This window comes from Cynocephalus volans, chromosome 7, assembly GCF_027409185.1.
Source record: "Cynocephalus volans isolate mCynVol1 chromosome 7, mCynVol1.pri, whole genome shotgun sequence".
In the NCBI taxonomy this organism is placed as follows: Eukaryota; Metazoa; Chordata; class Mammalia; order Dermoptera; family Cynocephalidae; genus Cynocephalus; species Cynocephalus volans.
The window spans coordinates 62,716,198-62,735,314 of record NC_084466.1 but is presented as its reverse complement, the minus strand read 5'-3'; the positions used below and the strand labels follow the sequence as shown (position 1 = coordinate 62,735,314).

Below are 19,117 nucleotides of genomic sequence, written 5' to 3'. Positions count from 1 at the left end.
AGAAAAGGTAATACTTTAGCTTAAAATTGACAAGGAGAAGTTTTGGGGATCATGGTGCTGGTTAGTCGGGGTGGATTGAGGAGAGAGGATTTAACTTCATCCAGCAGAAGGTGGTAGTTCAACATTCACATATAAGGATACTTCCATTTCCTATTGGCATGTTTTGGTTTCCCCTGGACTAACTTGGTGAACATTAAATGCTTAGTCTTGAAGCATTTCATATTGTTGTGGGTTGAGTTGGTTCATTAAATAGACAAGTTACTTACTGTCTTCAGTCAGGCTTATTTTTATTGGTTGTCTAGAACAGAGTTAATACATTCTTAGAGCTGCCAAAAATAAATGTAATAGGTGGTGTCCTGTGGCTACAGCTAGACTTACTGGGCTCTGATCAAACACTTTACCTTTGGCAGGCTCTTTAGTACTTGCTGAATTCTTGCGGTTGGCTTGTTCACTTAAGTTCTTAAAAGTTTTAGATAATGAATTAATTTCAGCATAACTCTTTGACATGATTTAAATATTATTTGTGTCTGAAAACCAGTCTTAAAACCAACAGAATAGGGTGGATATTTTTATATTTTATTTATTCCTAAGAATAATTTTGAGAGTCAGTGATCCTAATCTAGTGAAGTTAAATGCATTTTTGGCCTTCCCTACTATCTGTAAATTAATAGCAGACTGTGTAATTAAGTTAATTTAGAGAAGGCCCAAATTCCATAACCTGTGAAGCATGGTAAGTAACTGAGCTGTGTATAGTTTCCATTTGCCTCTCTGTCTCCTCTGGGGCAAATAGCCTCTCTGTCAATGAAGATTTAAACCAAGGGGAAATTTTCCAGATCTCCTGTAATTATTTTGAGGGAGAAGATTAAAGAAATGATCAGAAATTACTTTCTTTTCACTAACAAATGAAGAAGTTGGGGTGGGGGAGGCAGTCAGCTTTCTTTGTAATGGTGAAGATATTTTGGGTATATGTTTGAATTTTAGTTCTTTCCCTTCTATTTTAGAGTCTGATAAAGAGGAGAAAACACAACGTACTGTCATACCCAAGGAAGTGACACCAGCCCTGTGCTCACTAATGAGCAACTATGGCAGTCTTTCAGGATCAGAAAGTGAGCCAGAAGGTAAGTCATGGCACCTTGTTACAGTGAGTTCTGTTTTGTTTTGTTGCGTTTTGCCTTTGGTACATAATAGCATTAATAGCATCCAGGATGCATATTCTTTATGTGATCTTCAAATTTCTGTTTTGTTTGATTCAGAAATGAAGTTAACATGCTGGAGAAATGTGTTGTTACTCTGAGAGAAAAAGGCAAAGGTAATACAATATAATGAAAGAATAGGAAGGAGAAGAGAAGTATCCTCTAAAGAAATTGAACAAAATTCTAAAAGAAAAAGCAAAAAGAAAGTGAATTCCTTCTCTGCTCTCATGAACCCTTGTCATAACATGTTTTATGCACCTTTGGTAGGTGGAAAAAGGTCCTTTATGACAAAAAGGATGATAAAATTTTAAAAATGTGTGTACGGCATTGCTCTTTACAGAGCACATTTATAAAATTATCTCATTTGGAAACACAGCAGCCCTATATTGTGGTTGTATTAGCCTGTGTGTTTTAAAGGTTGGAAGAAATGAAATCTTTTCAAGAGTCTTTCTGAGAAGTCAGCCATGTTTAGGATACCTGTCTTTCCTTTAAAGATGATGTCACAGATGATAATGCGTGGGGCTTTGTTTCGAAATTTATTATCATAAACCTGTGGAATCTCCTACAGCATCTCTTTTAGGGCCACCTGAAAGAGCTGTGAGTAGTCTGTTGATCTGATGCAGTGCAATACTTCTTAATCCAAGATTTATATCAATAGTCTAGCATATGTTTAGTGAATAAGCCTAAGTCCTACTGTTGTGGAAACTTGGCTCTATATGGTAATTTTATTTAGGCTTTACCAAACAGGAGAGAATTTGTATGTATGTATCTCATGACAACATGTGTAGTCAAAGTAGGAGCTGTACTGAAGATAAGAATACATGCTCTGAAAGTGTTTATATAGAAAGAAGGGAAGATTTGAATGTAATTGAGTGAAGATGGCAGCACTTTTAATGTTGACTAGGCCAGAGATCATTAATGTTTCTGTAGCTGGAGGATGTTCAATAAGGAAGAGTTGAACTTTAATATGAAAGATGATATTTATATCTATCTGTAACATGGGAATTTTTTTCTTTTCTTTTTTTTTTAATGGGCTGTGGCTTACTCTGGTAGCTTGTTAAAAGCTACTTGAATTTTGAAATATAAACTGCTTTGGCTTTATCAGAGTATTCCTTAACAGATGGTTGCCTCCTCTTCTTTTTTTTTTTTTTTAATTTTAAGAAAAACAGTATTTATTTCTTACTCTTATTTCCAATACACTGATATGAAGATGAAGTTATTCTTTAAACACATATTACATTTCCCACTTATCAGTTGTATTTATAACAGTTGATAACAAAGAAAGCTATTAGCAGATTACGGAATCCCATAAAAAAAAAAGGTGGACTAATGCTTTCTTGTCTCTCTCTTAAGATGAAACATTTAATACCTTTATAATCATATCTTCATTTTGAGACTGCCACCAGTTTTAAATTGGAAGGAAGGAAGGAAACTGTCAGGAATCTTTGAGGTTTCACTCCTTCATTTTATAGAACCTTAAGCTTAGAGAGGATAATTTTGCCCAAGCTAGTATGTTGCAGAACTAATATAGAAATCTAGATTTGGGGACTTAAAAGTCTAAAGAGGCCAACCCTATTGCCTTCCATTATAGTCCTTCTCTGTGTTGCATTAGCTGTCTTCCTGCACAGTAATAATGCATAGCCTTTTTAAAAAAATCATTAACAGAAGATATTATCTATTAAAAGATTATTTGATTTTTGTATGCATTAATTTTGACTTATTGTTTAAAATGCCCTGTTTTAAGGAGAAATCCCTTGCTTCACATTCCTAAGGCTTAAGATTTATTTAGTGTGGTTTGAATTCAGCTTTATTAAGCCATCCAGGTCACTAGCAGATTTCTAGCTTTCACTGTTACTTCTGGGCTCTAGTTTATTGAAACATAGGGAGTTTGGAATAAATAAACGAGGGACACAATGTGGGTCCTCTCTGATTTTTTTCTATTATATGTCATTAATTTTCACTCTTTATTATTATTATTACTCCTTACTCTGTACCTCGTTACAGCAGAAACTTAGATAATTGGCTTTAGACTTTTCTTCATTTCTGATAGAAGCATCTAAAACTATAAATTTCCCTTCATGCACTGCTTTAGCTGCATCCCACAAATTTGACACATTGTTTTCATTTTTATTTATTTCAAAATATTTCCTAAGTTCTCTTGTGACTTGTTCTTTAACTAGTGACTTACTTAGAAGTATATTGTTTAGTTTTCAAATATTTGGAGGTTTTCTAAGCTAGTTTTCTGTTAATGGTTTTAATTGAATTATGTTATGGTCAGAGAACATACTCTGAGTGCTTTCAGTTTTTTCATTCTATTGAGACTTGTTTTGTGGCCCAACACAAGGTGAATGTTCATGGGAATTTGACAAGAGTATGTATTTGGTCAAGTGTTCTTTGCCAATATGAGTTAATTATTAGTGATGTTCAGGTCTTCTGTATCCCTACTCATTTTCTGCCTAATCGTTTCTCAGTTACTGAGAATGGAGTGTTCAAATCTTCAACCATAATAATGGGTTTGTCTGTTTCTTCTCTCAGTTTTATCAGTTTTTGCTGCATATGTATTGAACATCTGTTATTAGATGTTGTTATTTTGTCTTCTTGGTTAATTGACCTCTTTAGCTTTTTTTTTTTTCCCCCTGACCAGTAAGGGGATCACGACCCTCAGCATTGTGTTGTCTGCACCATACTCAGCCAGTGAGCACACTGGCCATCCCTATATAGGATCCGAACCCGCAGACTCGGCGCTACCAGTGCCACACTCTCCTGAGTGAGCCACAGGGCCGGCCCCTCTTTAGCATTGTTAACTGTCCCTTTTTATCCATGGTGATATTCCCTTTTCTGAAGTCTTTTTTGCCTGATAGTTTTTTGACTCATATAGCCATTTCAGCATTCCTGTGATTGGTGTGTACATGGTATCTTCTTCCATTATCTGTGACTTAATGTAGGCAGTCCTCACTTTGCACAGTTCCTTGATAACTGAGATTTAATCTAAGTTCAAACTGTAAAGCAAGTACTGCCTGCATTTAAAGTCAGTTTCTTATAGACATCATGTAGTTGGGTCTTGTTCTTTTTTCCAATCTGATGATCTCTGCCTTTCAAGTGGGGTGTTCAGACCATTTACATATAATGTACATATTGATATGATTTGTTTCTATTCATATCATCTACTTTTTGTTCATTTTTCTTCTTTTCCTACTTTCTTTTGGATTAATCCTGTATTTTTAGGGTAGTGCAATACTGGTTTATTAGCTGTATATCTTTGTTTTATTCTTTAGGAGTTGGTCTAGAGTATATAGTATGCACCTTTAACATATCACAGTGTACTTTCAAATGATATTATCCACTTTACATATATATAATATAAAAATTTAACAGCAATTTACTTTTTCCTGCTCCCTTTCTTTGTGCTATTGTTATCATAGATTTTATTTCTTTAAATATATAAATGTAGCATATGCTGTTATTACTTTTGTTTTAAATAGTCAATTATCTTTTAAAATTGCTTTCAAATGAGAAAAAAATATCTTTTGTATTTGTCCACATATTCACTGTGTCCGGTACTCATCATTCCTTTGTGTATATCCGAGTTTCCATCTGGTATTGTTTCCATCATAGAGATCACTTTCTGTAGCTCTTCATGGTAGTCTCTTCAGTTCTTGGCAGTTATAGCTCCCAACTTGAAAAGTATTGCAATATACTGTAAATGCCTTGCGAAATCTTTCATAGTTTTAAGTTATTAATTAGCTACTATTATGGCTGGGAGGAATATTATGGCTATTCTGTTGTTACTAGTTTTGAAAGTACTACCTGTTTTTATATTTGTTTTTTAATTTCTGTCTTTGTTTTTCATGATACTTAGAAACTCCCATCAAGACTGAAGCAGACTTTCTGGCAGAAAACCACGTTCTTTATAGCAGTACTCATAAGAGTCCAAGTCAAGATGTTAAAGCAACTGTTAGAAATTTCTCAGAAGCCAAGTATGAGAACCAAAGGAAAAGTCTTAAAAAAACAAACCCTAAGAGGAAAAACAATTGTCATAACTATCAAACATTATTTGAACCAAGAACACACCATCCAAATCTCCTGGAAATGGTACATGCTTTTTCTTTACATTCTAATCTTTTTGTGTTCTCATGTCATAAGGAACCACTGGGTTTTTTGGTTATGTGTGTGTGTGCGTGTGTGTTTTAAGGTTGCCAGACACAAATGGCCCTGGTGTCCAGTAAATGTGGAATAATTACAATTTTCAAAACTGCTTAAAGTAAAAATTTAGGTTTGACTAGTTGGTAAGGAAATGCGTATTGAGGTTTACTGACATTTTTAAAGTTTTCATTGAAAGCACAGCTAAACACAGTGGCAGGCTGAAGGAAAAAAATGTTTTTAATACAAATGCTGAAAACCACAAAGTAATGGAAAGAAAAGACCTAAGGTTTTCTGATGATTCTCATTTCTTATTTTGGAGGATTTGCATGTCTAAGAGTAGTAGAAAAATTCCACATTTTTTAGTGGAGTTGTGAAACTGTCTATTGACATTCTGTGAAAAGTCTTTATTTTTGACTTATCAGACAAGTGCATAAGCGGTAGCTAACGTGTTCTGTGGTTTCACTCTATGAGGTGTTACGTGTAGACACAATTGCTCTTTATTAAAATGGATCTGAAATATGAGGGTACTTCAAAAAGTTCTTGGAAAGATTCATGTTATCTTTCAGTTCTATTTTCCACAAACTTTTTGAGGTACCCTTATAAGTGGTAAGTTAAATAACCTTTCCATTGAAAGTTTCTGTGTGATATTTCTCAACTATATTAATGATATCAGAAAATAAACTGAAAATAAAATAAATTCAATTGTGGCAAATCACATATGATTCCTTAGTTATGTACTTATTCTATATACCAGGGATTTTTAACTTTCTTTCAATTATAATCACAAAAGAGGGAAAGAATGTTGGGTTTTTTTAGTGCTAGTTTTATAGTCATTATATTTAATATATTTACTTACCTATGTCTGGACAGCTTATAGATTTGGGTTTAGGGGGATCCTCTTTGACATAATTTTTAGGTTAAAGAATTACTGCCTTTTAAGCCTATTTTCCTGTCTTTTTCTAGATACTTTTAGAGAGAGCCCCAATTGTGAATATTTGTGCTCTTTAAAAAGTTAGATAGTATTGGTGTAAGTTAAAAAGAAAGTATTTTTGCATTGTCTTTTAGCAAAATAATTAATAAATATATCTCGTGCTGTTCTGTGTTCTTTATATTGGAAAGGCACATTTAATATTTTGAATTGTGTTTCCCAGACATATTTTATTAACTAGCTAATGTTTTTTTAATTGTTTTTTTAGCTTCTAGCTCCGGACATTCGACATGAAAGAAATGTGATTTTGCAATGTGTTCGGTACATCATCAAAAAAGACTTTTTTGGACTTGGCACTAATCCTACAAAAACTAAGGATGTTTAGGTGCCTGATGTTTCAGCACAAATAACTGAAGCATGTAAAATAGTACCATCTTCAAGTTAGTGGAGGAAAACCAAGAACCATTTTTTTCCCCCCCAAAACTGGGTTAGTCATGGTTAGATTGTAAACCTCATAAGGATATTATGTTGGATTGTCAAGTCTTTCCTTTGATGTTGTGCAAATAAATACATTACTGATTTTTTAAGACCGTGGCTGTATTGTTGGGATTATACATAATGCTGTGAGAATTTTTTTTGTATTTATTTTTATGTATTGCTGTCATGTAAGGAAGATTGCTGTTGGGCTGGTTAAGAATTGAAGATTCTGGTTTAGTTGTAAAGATGAAAACTTTTCAAATGTTTAGTTCAGCTAAGCAAAATTAGGCAGAGAAATATAGCCAAAAATTTTTTTTTTTTTTGCGGCTGGCAAGTGCAGGAGTCCTAACCCTTGACCTTGGTGTTATAACACTGCAATCTAACCATCTGAGCCAACTGTCCAGGCCTCAGCCATTTTGTTTTTAATGCAGGAGAGGAAGAGTTGTTCTTTACCTGTAGCACTGGGGAATGTTTTTAAGATAAGCCACATCAAATTAATACAACCACAAGGTCTTGAAATTTAAATTTTCTGTTTATTTCAAAGACATAAATACGTGTTCATGTCTCTGTTTATTTCAAAAGACAGTCACCTACTAGCACCACTTACATAGCTCAAATATTGAATGTTTGAAATATTAATATAGATATGGCCTCTGTATGTTTCAATTGAATTTGATATGGCCTTTGTCCATGTTTAGATTTGACTAAAGTGCTTCTTTTTGGTATGGCTCAGAATCAGACCTTTATTCCCTCAGGAAAAAGTATGTAAAATATAGAACTTGATGAAGTTCAACTTATTTCTTATAGCAGAAACAGAGGTTCGTGAGATAATGTGAAATTTGATCTTATGTTTTAGTCATTGTGCTAGCTATAACTCTACCCTTTTGACATATAGTTAAAAGGAGCTAGGTTTTCCAAAATTTGTCTGTTGTTACAGTGTAAAAATTACTTTTATCTGACATTGTGATATTGAAGTCCATGAATCTTGCCTGCAAGAACAAAGGTAACAAAGCTGATAGCTAAAAAAAAAAAAAAAAGAAAGCTGATAGCTATTCTCAAGAAAGATCTCCCTCTCATCTACATTAGTAAGATCTTCTCCAGCGTCCTGGCACACCTGGCATATACCAGTAGAGCCATCACAGACCTGAGATTAAGATTCATGTTTAGTCAGTGTTTCCAACCTTGTAACCACCCTATAGACCTTTATATTCTGTTTCATCCTACTCCTCCAGTGGGTCCCATATTTTGGAAAATTATCTGCCCAGTACATTAATTAATTCAGTTCATATAAGATGTGATTCCTAACCCAATTCATCTCATCAGAATGAAATAACAGATGTTACAAACTGAGTTGATATTCTAAAATATGACATAGTCTGCAGTTCTATCACTGGTTAGGATGCAAATTCCATAGGCTTGAAGTTCATAGATGAATTCACAGATTCCTGAAGTACTTTCACAGATCACTATGGTTTCTCCAGGGATATTGACAATCACTGCTTTCAGGTGTATTGTGTACAGTTTTATCTTCAATTTTTCTTGTTTTCTAATAAATGTATTTAAGACTGAAAATGCCCCTCTGAATACTGCCTTGTCTATGTCTGACAGTGTTTAGCTGTGATGACTATTGTTGATTATTTCTAATGGGTAATTTCAGATTCAGTTGCCTTTATATTTAACCCAGGAATTATTTTAAAGTGTGTTTAAAATTTCCAAGCAGATAGCATATAGCCTTTATGGTTTCTACTTTATGGAATACATGTTCAATATTTGTAAATAGTCTATAAATTTTGGGGGGGTGGAGGCATGCTTTGCCTGTTTTTAGATACATGGTTTTTTTGGATTTAATTTGTTAATTGTTCAAACTGTCTACATTCCTCTCTTATTGCTTGTTTAATCAATTGATTTCTGAGATGTGAAAGCATATGACTGTTGGTGAGTTGTGCCTTTTCCTATGATACACTCTTCTGTGTTCTCCATACTTCTGTAACTGACTTCTGTTTTCCTCAATTAATGTGGTCAAAACAGCACTGGGGAATTTAATCCATTCATAATAATTGAGATTCTTAAAATGTTTGGGCTATTCCTGGCTATCTTGTATTTTTAATATATCATGCTTTCTTGTTTTTATTTTATTTTATTGACCTGAGTGTTACTTTTTTCTCCTTGTTTTTCCTCCTAGTGCTTTGTAAATAGTTAAACCTCCCGTTATTCCTTTGGTGGTTACCCTTTTTCTTTATTATGTTTAGAGTTAATTAGTAGCCCTATCTTCCACCCATCTCAAAACTGAGTCAGTAGCCTTAGCATTCTTTCACTTCTCTACCTCGACCTCTTCTTGTGGTGTAATAAGGTGCGATCGTAGTTTCAGATTAATTTCTGTTATCTTGGTGTGTGTGTGTTTTAACATTTTGCTTAAATAGTTATTAGACAACTATGAGTCTTACTGTTTCCTTCTCATTGCTTTTTCCTGCATCCCAGGATTAGTTTTCTAGTTTATAGCAGCATATCTTCAAGTAATTGAATGTTGAATCCTTAATTTGAAATTTTAAAAATTGAGTTATGGTTTTAGGCTCAAAATTATTTTCCTTCAGCATTTTGAAGCTATAATACATACGATTGTTTGCTAGCATCCAGTATTGCTGATTAAAGTCAGACCCCAGCCTGATTTTCTCTTTCACTTTTTTATTATTGATAATCTGTTTTTCCCTCATTAAAAACTTTTAGGATTTCCCTTTTATGCTTGGAGTCCTAAAATTTCACCAGTATGTGTCTAAGTGTGTGGGACATTCATTCTGTTTACCTCACAGTCCTTTCTTCTGAAGGATTGTACCGTTCTTGGACTAAGGGTAGTTTTAGCAATGATTTCTTTATTTTCTTTTCATTTTATCTATTTCATTTTTCTGAATGTAGATGTGAGACCTCCTAACTTGATCCTCTGTCACTGTACATTTATATTTTGTCTTGGTCTTTTTTGCTCTGATCTGGAAAATAATCTTCCAAATCAGTAATTCTCTCTTTAGACATATCCATTAATTATTATTTAGCTATTCTAAGTTTATTAATTTGTTTTTAAATACTCAAGATTGCTTTCTTGTTCTAATTCTTTTTCATAGATGTAGTAAGTACCCTTACATCTCAGAGGATTCCAGTCAGAATTTTCACATTATTTTCTAATCCTTGAATTATTTCTATTTTCCCCACTGATTGTCAGTTGTTCCGTTTGCTCAAATTTACTAGTTATCTTTACTGCTATCTGTTGTTTTTAAATGTCCCCTCTTAGCTAGGAAAGAGTGATTCACTTGATCATGTATTGCATTTAATAAGACTTCTTTCTCCAAAAGACATTTACCTTGACTGAAAAGGGGGCTTGTAAGCTGGCATAGTACTATAGGGAAAGTGAAGGAAAATGGGTCAGGGCCCCTCATGTTCAGAATCTTGCTGAGTGAGCATTTGATGTAAATATGCACATGTGCCCAGGTGTTCCTTGTTTATTGTCTAACGTAATTGCGCATGTGCACCCAGGTGTCCTGGGTTATGGACTTAAGTATAAAGGAGGAGTGGCTCTGATCCACAGGCGCCCCCGCCCCAAGATGCCCCTGTGGGGAGGAAGGGGCACGGGGAGGCCACTACTGCTGTTGGAGGCGGCAGCAGCAGCTGAGGACTGAGCTCCTGTCATCTGCCAACTGCTCCCAGGATCTTTCCCAATTACCTAGCGTGGACCTGCATGTGAGGGGTCTGGTGGCCTGTACAATGGGTTTGAAGGGTCTGAGCCCTAGCCCTGACAATACAAATGGAAACTTAGTATAACTAAAATAATGAAACGTTTTGGCTTTAGTTATGAAATGCCTAGCCATACCATTAACGTAGCTATTGCCTCAACAAGTACCAGGGATGGTAAGTGGGCAGGTCAAGGCTCTTGTCCCATCCTTGCTCCTATTTCTATGCCAAAATATGAAGGGCCGTATTCTGAGACTGGAGCTCTTCTCTCCTGGGTGATACTGTTTCCCACTCCCACCCACCACTCGGTTTTGGGGGTGGGCAAGGTTAGGACTTGACTGTTTGAGCTGTAGGTCTCTACCTTTCTGTCACTTAATGACTCTGAGCTTAGAGTATCCCTGGATTTGCTTTGATCTTTTTTTTTTTTTTTTTTGACCGGTAAGGGGATCACAACCCTTGGCTTGGTGTGGTCCGCACCCGGCTCAGCCAGTGAGCGCACCAGCCATCCCTATATAGGATCCGACTCGGCACTACTAGCGCCACACTCTCCCGAGTGAGCCCCGTGAGCCACCCCCGGCCCTGCTTTGATCTTTCTGATTGTTGTCTCCAGGGCTAGTTTGAGCTGAGGCTTTCGTCCCATGTTTCTGGTCAGTCGTTTGTAAACATTTGTGTGCATTAGAATCACCTGGAGGGCTTGTGAAAACTCAGATTGCAGGGCCTCACTCCCAGAATTAATAATTCAGGAGGGTTAGGATGTGGCCTGAAAATGTGCATTTCTAACAAGTTTCCAAGCTGGCGGTGTAGCTCAGTTGATTAGGGCATGGCCTTGTAACACTAAGGTCAGGTTCAGATCACCATGCCAGCCACTAGAAAAAACACAGCAGCAACAAAAATCCAAGTTTCCAGGTGATGCTGATGCTGTTTAGGGAACTATATTTTGAGAACCACTTTGAGGAATTTATGAGGTGTTTCTCAAAACCCCTGGTGCTCTGATATTGTCCTTTCTTGTATTCCTTTACTGTTACAATTTTTTAGTTCTTTTTAAATATATCACTTGAAGGGATTTGAAGCATAAGGAGAGAGCTAATCAATTGAATCCATACTTCTAACATTCTCTTCATTTGTTATATTCCTCAGTTTTTTGAGCAAGCATCGGAAGTTTTTTCTCTTTTATATGCCTTTTTTAAAAAGCGTTTTATTTTGGGAAAATTTCAAACATATGTAAAAGTATATAGAGTAATGTAATGACAACCCTCTTCCCAACCATCATGCAATTTCAACACAAAATCTGGCCAATTTTGTTTTCATCCACACCTCACCCATTCCTCCCCACTTACCCCACCCTGCCTGGGATTATTTTGCGGCAAATGCTCAGGCATCATGTTATTTTATCCCTATATATTTCAGTATGTATCTCTAGAAGATAAAGACCTCGGTGGGGGGTGGGGGGGAATATATCTTTAAGAATTAGTAATTGCTTAGCACCGTCAATTATCAAGTCAGACAAATTAAGTTTCTATAACTTTTTAAGATAACTCAGTTGAGATCATTCTGTAATATTCCATTTTGCAGCTTGTTTTGTATCTCAAAAGTGCCATATTTTTTGGAAAACTCTGTTGTGGACATATTTAAAAGCACAACCCATTTATTGTATTTACTATTATTATCAACTTGCTCTTTTCCATTAAAGAATAGTCATTTAAATTCTAAAATGAGGTATGAGAGTCTGGGCAATGTATTTTGATTTAAATGTGAAAATGGCGGTGCCAAGTGCTGTAGAGTTCACAGTCTGCAGCTAGGTGGTCATCAAGTTCTGAGAGAGGAGGAGAGGAAAGTCCATGCTGGTGGAACAGGTCAGGCAGTTTTTCTTGTGATGGTGGTCTTTGAACCTCTACAGCCCATACTTCCCATTAACCTTGAAAGGTTACCCTAGTCATGTCCTTTGTTGCTGATAAACAAGGCTGGGATGGACTGAATGGTCACTCTGGGAGAGGAGAAGCCACTGAAACGGTAGAAGCAGGCACTTCAGAGGACAAACTTGCTCCCGAACAGTCTCAGTTAGCATAGCTGGAAACTTCTTGGGAGCGGAACAGGGAATGAATGATTATTGCTTCCTCAAGACTGGGAGAGAAGGAAATGGGTAAATGTGAATAAATGGAATAATAAGGTAGGTATTCAGAATGTACAGAGAGCCCCTAGGGAAAGACCCCAAATTGGAATTCCATTTATAGCTCTTGCCATAGACTGTACCCTGCAGGCAGTGCATCCGATGAAATACCAACTGTGGCTGATGTTTGGAGTACTTTCTGGGTCTTCTCATAAAGACAGGGACAAATGTCTTCTTATTGATCTCCGCAGTCCACTTAAATCAGCCTTTGTACACACGCAGGAAAGACTGTAATGTCTTCATGTTTGCAGGTTGTGTAAAGCTCTCCACATTCTAGTTTCCGGCAGTCCTCATCTCTGGTTACTAGTGGCTAATGCCACCATTTCCTAGGTCATGACATATTTGTAGTTTAGTATCTATATGTTTTTCTGATATTTTTTATTTAAGTTTTAAAGCTAAAACTACAGGGTTTTTTTGCATTTCTTCAGTTTCCCGTGATGTCCTTTTTTGATGATTCAATCCAGGATACCACACTGCATTTAGTCATTGTGTCTCTTGTTACCTTGTTTTTAGTTTAGTTTTTTTAAAATGGTAAAAGTAATATGCTCATTGTAAAAGTTCAAATAATCTAGTATTACACAAAATAAAAATAAAAGATAAGTGAATGGCTTTTTCTTTTTTTGCATTTCTCTAACACTAGTGAGGCCAGACATCATCTTTTCTTTTTGGGGGAGCCATTGTATCTGTGAATGGTCTGTTCTAATTCTTTCTGTATTTTCCTGTTCGGTTGCTTGTTCTTTTTTTTTTTTTTTTAAAGGTGACTGGTAAGGGGATCCGAACCCTTGGCCTTGGTGTTCTCAGCACGATGCTCTTCCAAGTGAGCCACAGGCCAGCCCTTGCTTGTTCTTTTTGATTTGTACATTTTGTTATAGATCTCAGTCTTTTGTTAAATATTTCAATCTCTTGCTAGTATTTTAACTTTTGGGGACGTTGGATTTATTAGTTCTTTGATGGCTTTTGGAGCTTTGTGTCATCCCCACATATTTATTTTTTCTCCTAATACTTTTGTAGTATTACACTTCAGTCTTTATTTTTCGTATGGTATGAAATAGGGATCTGTTACCTTCTTTTTAAAAAAAATTCCCTGTTCTATAGAACTGTAGAAGAGGACCTTTGACTTTTTTCTTTGCCCTAATTCCCTTACTTTAACTTGTAAAATGGTTTGCCTTCTTGATACTTCCTTCTAGGTTTTGTGCTCTAAAGAAATATTTCTTTTTGGGGTTTTTTTTGTTTTCTTTGAAGATGATACCATACCATAGGAAACAATCCAATATTACTATGCAGTTTTACAGTTAGTCATTTATTTTTTATATCTTCAGGGGCAGAGTAATTTATTCAAGTCTACTTTTTCTTCCTTCCTATGCTCTTTTCTATTTTCTTATAACTACTGAAATTGCTTCCTTATTTCATTGGAGCAGCAGTCACTTCACACATTCAGATTTTACATAATCAAGGATTGCTGGCCCTAACCACTAAAGTGTCTGAAGATATCCTAACCAATAAATGGACCTTTTTTTTTTTTTTAATGTTAAAGTGCCTTTTTTGTCTCTTTTCACTGGGGTTGTGGCCTTCTTACATCTCGAAGGAAATAAGTCGTAAGTCATATATCCTTATGTTGCTTAAGAGCTTCTGAGAAATGTAAAATTACCTATGGGAAACCAGCCAATATTATTTGCAGGCAGATGAACTGCATAAATCCCAGGATATGGGAAAATTCTTGAAAATGCTGTTGCTTGAAAATGAACGTAAGATAATATCTGTTCTTTCAGTTCTGGAAGGTTTTTTTGTTTTTAAACATAATATTGTCTTGATTCTTTCTATATTTATTTGTATTTAAGACAATGCTGAATCACTGTGATAGAAAATCTATTTTCTTGTAGAAGCAGGAAAAAGAAAAAGTTCTGAATTGGGTACGTATTTGTATTACAAGGCTGTATACTTTTCTTTTTGATATTTTGAAACTTAGGGATGTTTTCAAGAACAGATTTTCAGATCACAGCTAAAATAACAAGGCTTGAATTTGGTAAGCACTTATTAGGTCTCATACCGTTTGTGGTGGTATGATGATATAAGACTGAGACGAGGAGACATTTATCAACAGATGTCTAAATAGGAAATCTCTGAAAGATACTGCTTTAAAATCGAAGAGCTGAGAAGATGGAAGATATTAATCAAATTATGTACTAAAGTCTGTCTTAGAGAGCCTGAGGTACTTATCCTTATTTACTTGGCAAGGACAAACAGCATTTGGAAATTAATTGCTGGCTGTGTCAGACACTGTATTACTTTGATGTAGACCAGTAGTTTCCCAGCCAGGCTGATCATCTGAGTATAGGTTCCTGAGTCCTACCCTAAGATTCTAATTTTTGTAGATATTGGGGTGTGGCCCAGGAATATTTTAAAAAACTCCCCAGGTGATTAGGATGATGAGATAGGTTTTGGAACCACTGATGGTGGGCCTTTGTGTATGCATTAGAAGCCCCTGCAGGGCTTCTTGCTTGTTAAAATATAGACTGCTGGGCCCCACCTTTCACATTTCAGATTCATAGGTTTTGAGTGGGGCCTGAGAATTTGCATTTCAAATAAGTTCCCTGGAGATGCTGATTCTGCTGGTCCTGGGACCACACTTTGAGTACCATTGACATAGACTCCTGTGCACACTGAACAAACAACATACTGAATTCCGTGTCAAGGTCTTCAATGTCTGTGGCTCAAGCTTTTGCTTTTCTTTTTCATGTTCTTATTGTTTTGTTTTTTCTCCTCTGGAGTGAGCATTAATTGATGGATCTCTGTCCCAATGGAGGGTTTTGAGTGGAAAGAAGATGATGTTTGTTGACTAGGGATGCTGCTGGTGTGATGAAAGTAGCCAGGAGTTTAGATCTGGGCTAAAATCCCTGCTTTTGACCATGGTTTTATTGTGATCTTGGGCAGGCTTCCTAATTGTTATGAGTTCCTGCCATGCTTCCCCCTGCCAGGAGGTGTTTGTTCTTCTCTGTGTCTGGAAAGCTCTTCCCTTTTCCCCATTCTTGTTTGTTGCTTAAACTTGGGTCTCTGCTCAGTCATCACTTCCTTAGGAAAGCCTTTCCTGACTTCCCTAAGTGGGTCAGGTCCTCCTCTTATATATACTCAGCACTATGTACCTGCCTTTCTTGCATTCACTGCAGTTGCAGTTTTATATTTACTGTGTGATCATTTGATGTGTCTTTCTTTACTAGACTGTAAATTCTGTGCCTTACAATGTAAAAAACCTTACCTGTTTGTATTTCCTGTTGTGTTCCAGTCTTAAGCACTGTGCCTGGCACGTAGCAGTTGAATGAGCAACAACGAATGGGGTCACATTATATAAACAGAGTGGCAAAGGCAGGGCAGATATTCCAGAATTGGCTGCATTCCTCCCTGTACGTTTCTAGAAGACAGTCTGTCATCCTTATAATAAATTCCTCCTTTTGCAAAATTGTGCTCACATTCTTTTCTGTTATTTGCCAGAGCCCTGGCAGTACAACTACTATTTATTGAGTGCTTACCACATACGTCAGGCATCAGCTAGATCTCACATTTAACATTGACCTAGGAAGTGTAGAATCTTACTCTATTCATATCTAGGGAAATTTTTTTTTAAAGATTCTAAAAACCAATTGTATTGTAAAATATAATCTGTAGATAGAAGATATATTTTATTAGTTTCATGTGAAGGAAAAATAGCAGAAAGCAATTTTATGCTCATACTGGATCTATAAGGTGGTCTATGGGATTGGGGATAGTCGTACAAACAGAGAGTAAGATCATTTCCAACTACTCGCAGATAAGACTGCCCTCCAAATGTCATAATTGATAATATCCAGAAAATGCACTCACTTTATAGAGACAGAATAGTTACTGGCCATAACAAGACTTGACTAACAATATTTATATATCCAAATCATATCTATGTCAATGAGAAAAGGGATTGATAAATTTGGATTCAGGGAGACATGATAGCACTAAATAAGAAAGAGGGGACCCTGGCCCAAAGACTCAATTTTTCTGGTCCTGTAGATAGTTCTCCAGTGTGGAAACTGAAAGAAAGTGAGCTGAGATGCCGGGTACTGATCAAGCTTTATTAAAGGAAAAGAAAATCTGCCAGGCTGCGCTTAAAGTGGCAGGCAGCCCGGGGCTGCCCTCAAAATGGAGGACAGCACCAGGTGTGGGGTGGTAGAGCTTATATAGGGCACCAAGGGCTGGCCAATACTATCAAGGAGGAGCATTATTCTAATGCGGAAGCTATGCGACCAGGGTGAGAACAGCACCCTTGCAGAAGCAAAAGGGTTTCTGTTTAAGTCACAAGGCTTCTCATAAAGGGAAGGGGGGAGGGGTTTGGTGCTGGAGTGGAAGACAAGGCCGGCAGCTATTTTGTGCTTATTGTGTGCACAATGGCGCTGGTCACGTCCAAAATCCATGAGAAGCATAGCAGTTGAATTATCCAATTAATTACCCTCACTCTAAGTCCATGTTTGCATGCAAGCTCTAGATGAATCTTGGGAGAGAGTTCTTCCAGCTTCCTTTGTGTTTCCTTGATTCAGGACTGTCTTTTCAAAGGATATTTTTATAGCAAACCACCTTGGAAAAGAGAGATAGTGTCTCTCTCTGGAGAAAAGAGCAGGCATGCTTACTGCCCATTATGAAAGATCTGGGTTCCCTAAGGTCAGGGTTCCTCTCCTGTAACTCAACCAAGTACATGTGCATGTGTCACCTAGCCCTCTTTACATTGTCATGTGGAAATTGGGGCTTGAGGAGCCAGTGCAAATGCCCACACTCTGGCTAGTGCTATTACCAGAGTAGAAAGTCCTTTGTCTCTGACCCAGGGGTTTTGTGTCTTTCAGCATCATAAAACTATGGCAGGCTAACTTGTGGTCATGCTGGCCCAGATGTCTCTTTCTTCATGAGAGTGACATGATGGACATTTCCTTTGTTATTTGCTGACATAGTCAATTTCTTTTTCTTTTTGTTTTTTTTTATTTATTCCTTTCGTAGTCAATTTCTGAGCCTAGCAAATTGATGACTGGTCCTAGGAACATGAACATAAAAATAAATAAAGACCTCTTGGAAGATAGCAACCAGCACCTGTGTACTTTAAGAATTGTTGATATGAAACCAGATTGAAAGAGTTTATTGGACTTGTATCAGTCTGAGTCCCGTCAGGAAACAGAAACTACAACAGGTATTTTAACAGAGAACTTAATATAAAGAATTATTAGCCAGGTCTTAGGGAAGAGAAAAGGCAAAGAGGGGACACTCAGTTGTCACAGAGGCAAGAATTATAGGTAACAGTGATCACCCTAGGGCCGAGGGAACAAAAGTAAGAGGCTGGGATTTTTTTAAACTAAGAAACTTGAAGCAGGACTCTGCAGGCCTGGGACTCAGACCTCCGGGCCGGGGGAAGTTCTGCTTGGCTGGTTCTGGATCCTCAGGAACTTAAAGGGAGGGGGGGGGGCTGTGTAGCTGGCACTCAGATGAGGGGATGCTGGCCAGTTAATGCTGGTGTCTGAGCAGAGAAGGAGGGAGGTGATGATGAGGTTGGTTCTGGAAGTGTTGGAAAAACTGGAAGCAACTGCTGCTAGTGGAGCTGACTGCTGTTCGTTGAATGAAGCAGCGTTGTGGTCATTGTGGTCATGGACACCCTTAGGAATGGGAAGCCAACAGCCTCCCAGTCTTCCTCTAGTGCCCCCTCCTGGCAGAGCCAAACAGGGAGCCCCTCTGGCAAAGGGAGCCTGGACTTCAGCCAGCCCCAGCAGCGCAAGGATAAAAATAACCAGTGCAAGATTTTTAAATGCCTGTTTGATTAGAGGTTAGTAAGTAGGAGGAAGGAATGAATGAGTTATTACCTGGGAGGCAGGTGGGCAGTTGCCTGAGGAGTCTCCAGCATTGACTTTCTTTAGGTCAGGAAAGGGAATAGCCATGGAAGGCTGACTTGGAAATCCTGTATTATTACTTGGTAATGTGGGGTACTACCTGTTTTGTGGGGTATGCTGGATGGAGGCAGGAAGAAACAAGTTCATATGATCCAGGGAGAAAGGCCCACTGACAGCTTTATTAGATTGCATACAACTTTATGAGCTTGTCATAGAGCATGTACAAATTCCTGTGTCTGCCCTACACCCTGATAATGACTAATATATTTTAAGAGATAGAACACCACAGATGTTTGATTATATCTCACCCACAATTTGTGGTCCGCTTGACTTCATTGTATATGAGCTGATCTGTAAACTGTAAAGTATGCAAATGAAAAGTGGTGTTTATTATTTGTAACTTTTCTGGGCCTTGGCTGAGTTTCAGGGAGGTGATGAGTTTCAGTATTCAAGAGAGGATTTCAGAGAAAATAAAGAGAACAGAGAGCAAAAGCTCAGAACTTATAAAATTAATAGAGTAGTTTTACACTCTTCAGATTTGCTGTTTACAAATAATGACCATTCCTTTTGAATCCAAAATTTGGACCTAGATAAATTGAACAAA

General features: G+C 37.1%; 1 protein-coding gene across 1 annotated transcript in view; it reads left to right on the top strand.

Moving 5' to 3' along the window:
• The window catches only part of NUFIP1 (nuclear FMR1 interacting protein 1), a 40,051-nt gene extending 31,738 nt beyond the window's left edge, over positions 1 to 8,313 (top strand). Inside the window, exons 8-10 of the mRNA XM_063102293.1 lie at positions 1,002 to 1,118; positions 5,053 to 5,285; positions 6,533 to 8,313. Of these exons, the coding sequence (XP_062958363.1) occupies positions 1,002 to 1,118; positions 5,053 to 5,285; positions 6,533 to 6,649 (467 nt within the window). The 3' untranslated portion in view covers positions 6,650 to 8,313. The remainder of the gene's footprint in view (positions 1 to 1,001; positions 1,119 to 5,052; positions 5,286 to 6,532) is intronic.
• Positions 8,314 to 19,117: the final 10,804 nt, after the last annotated feature.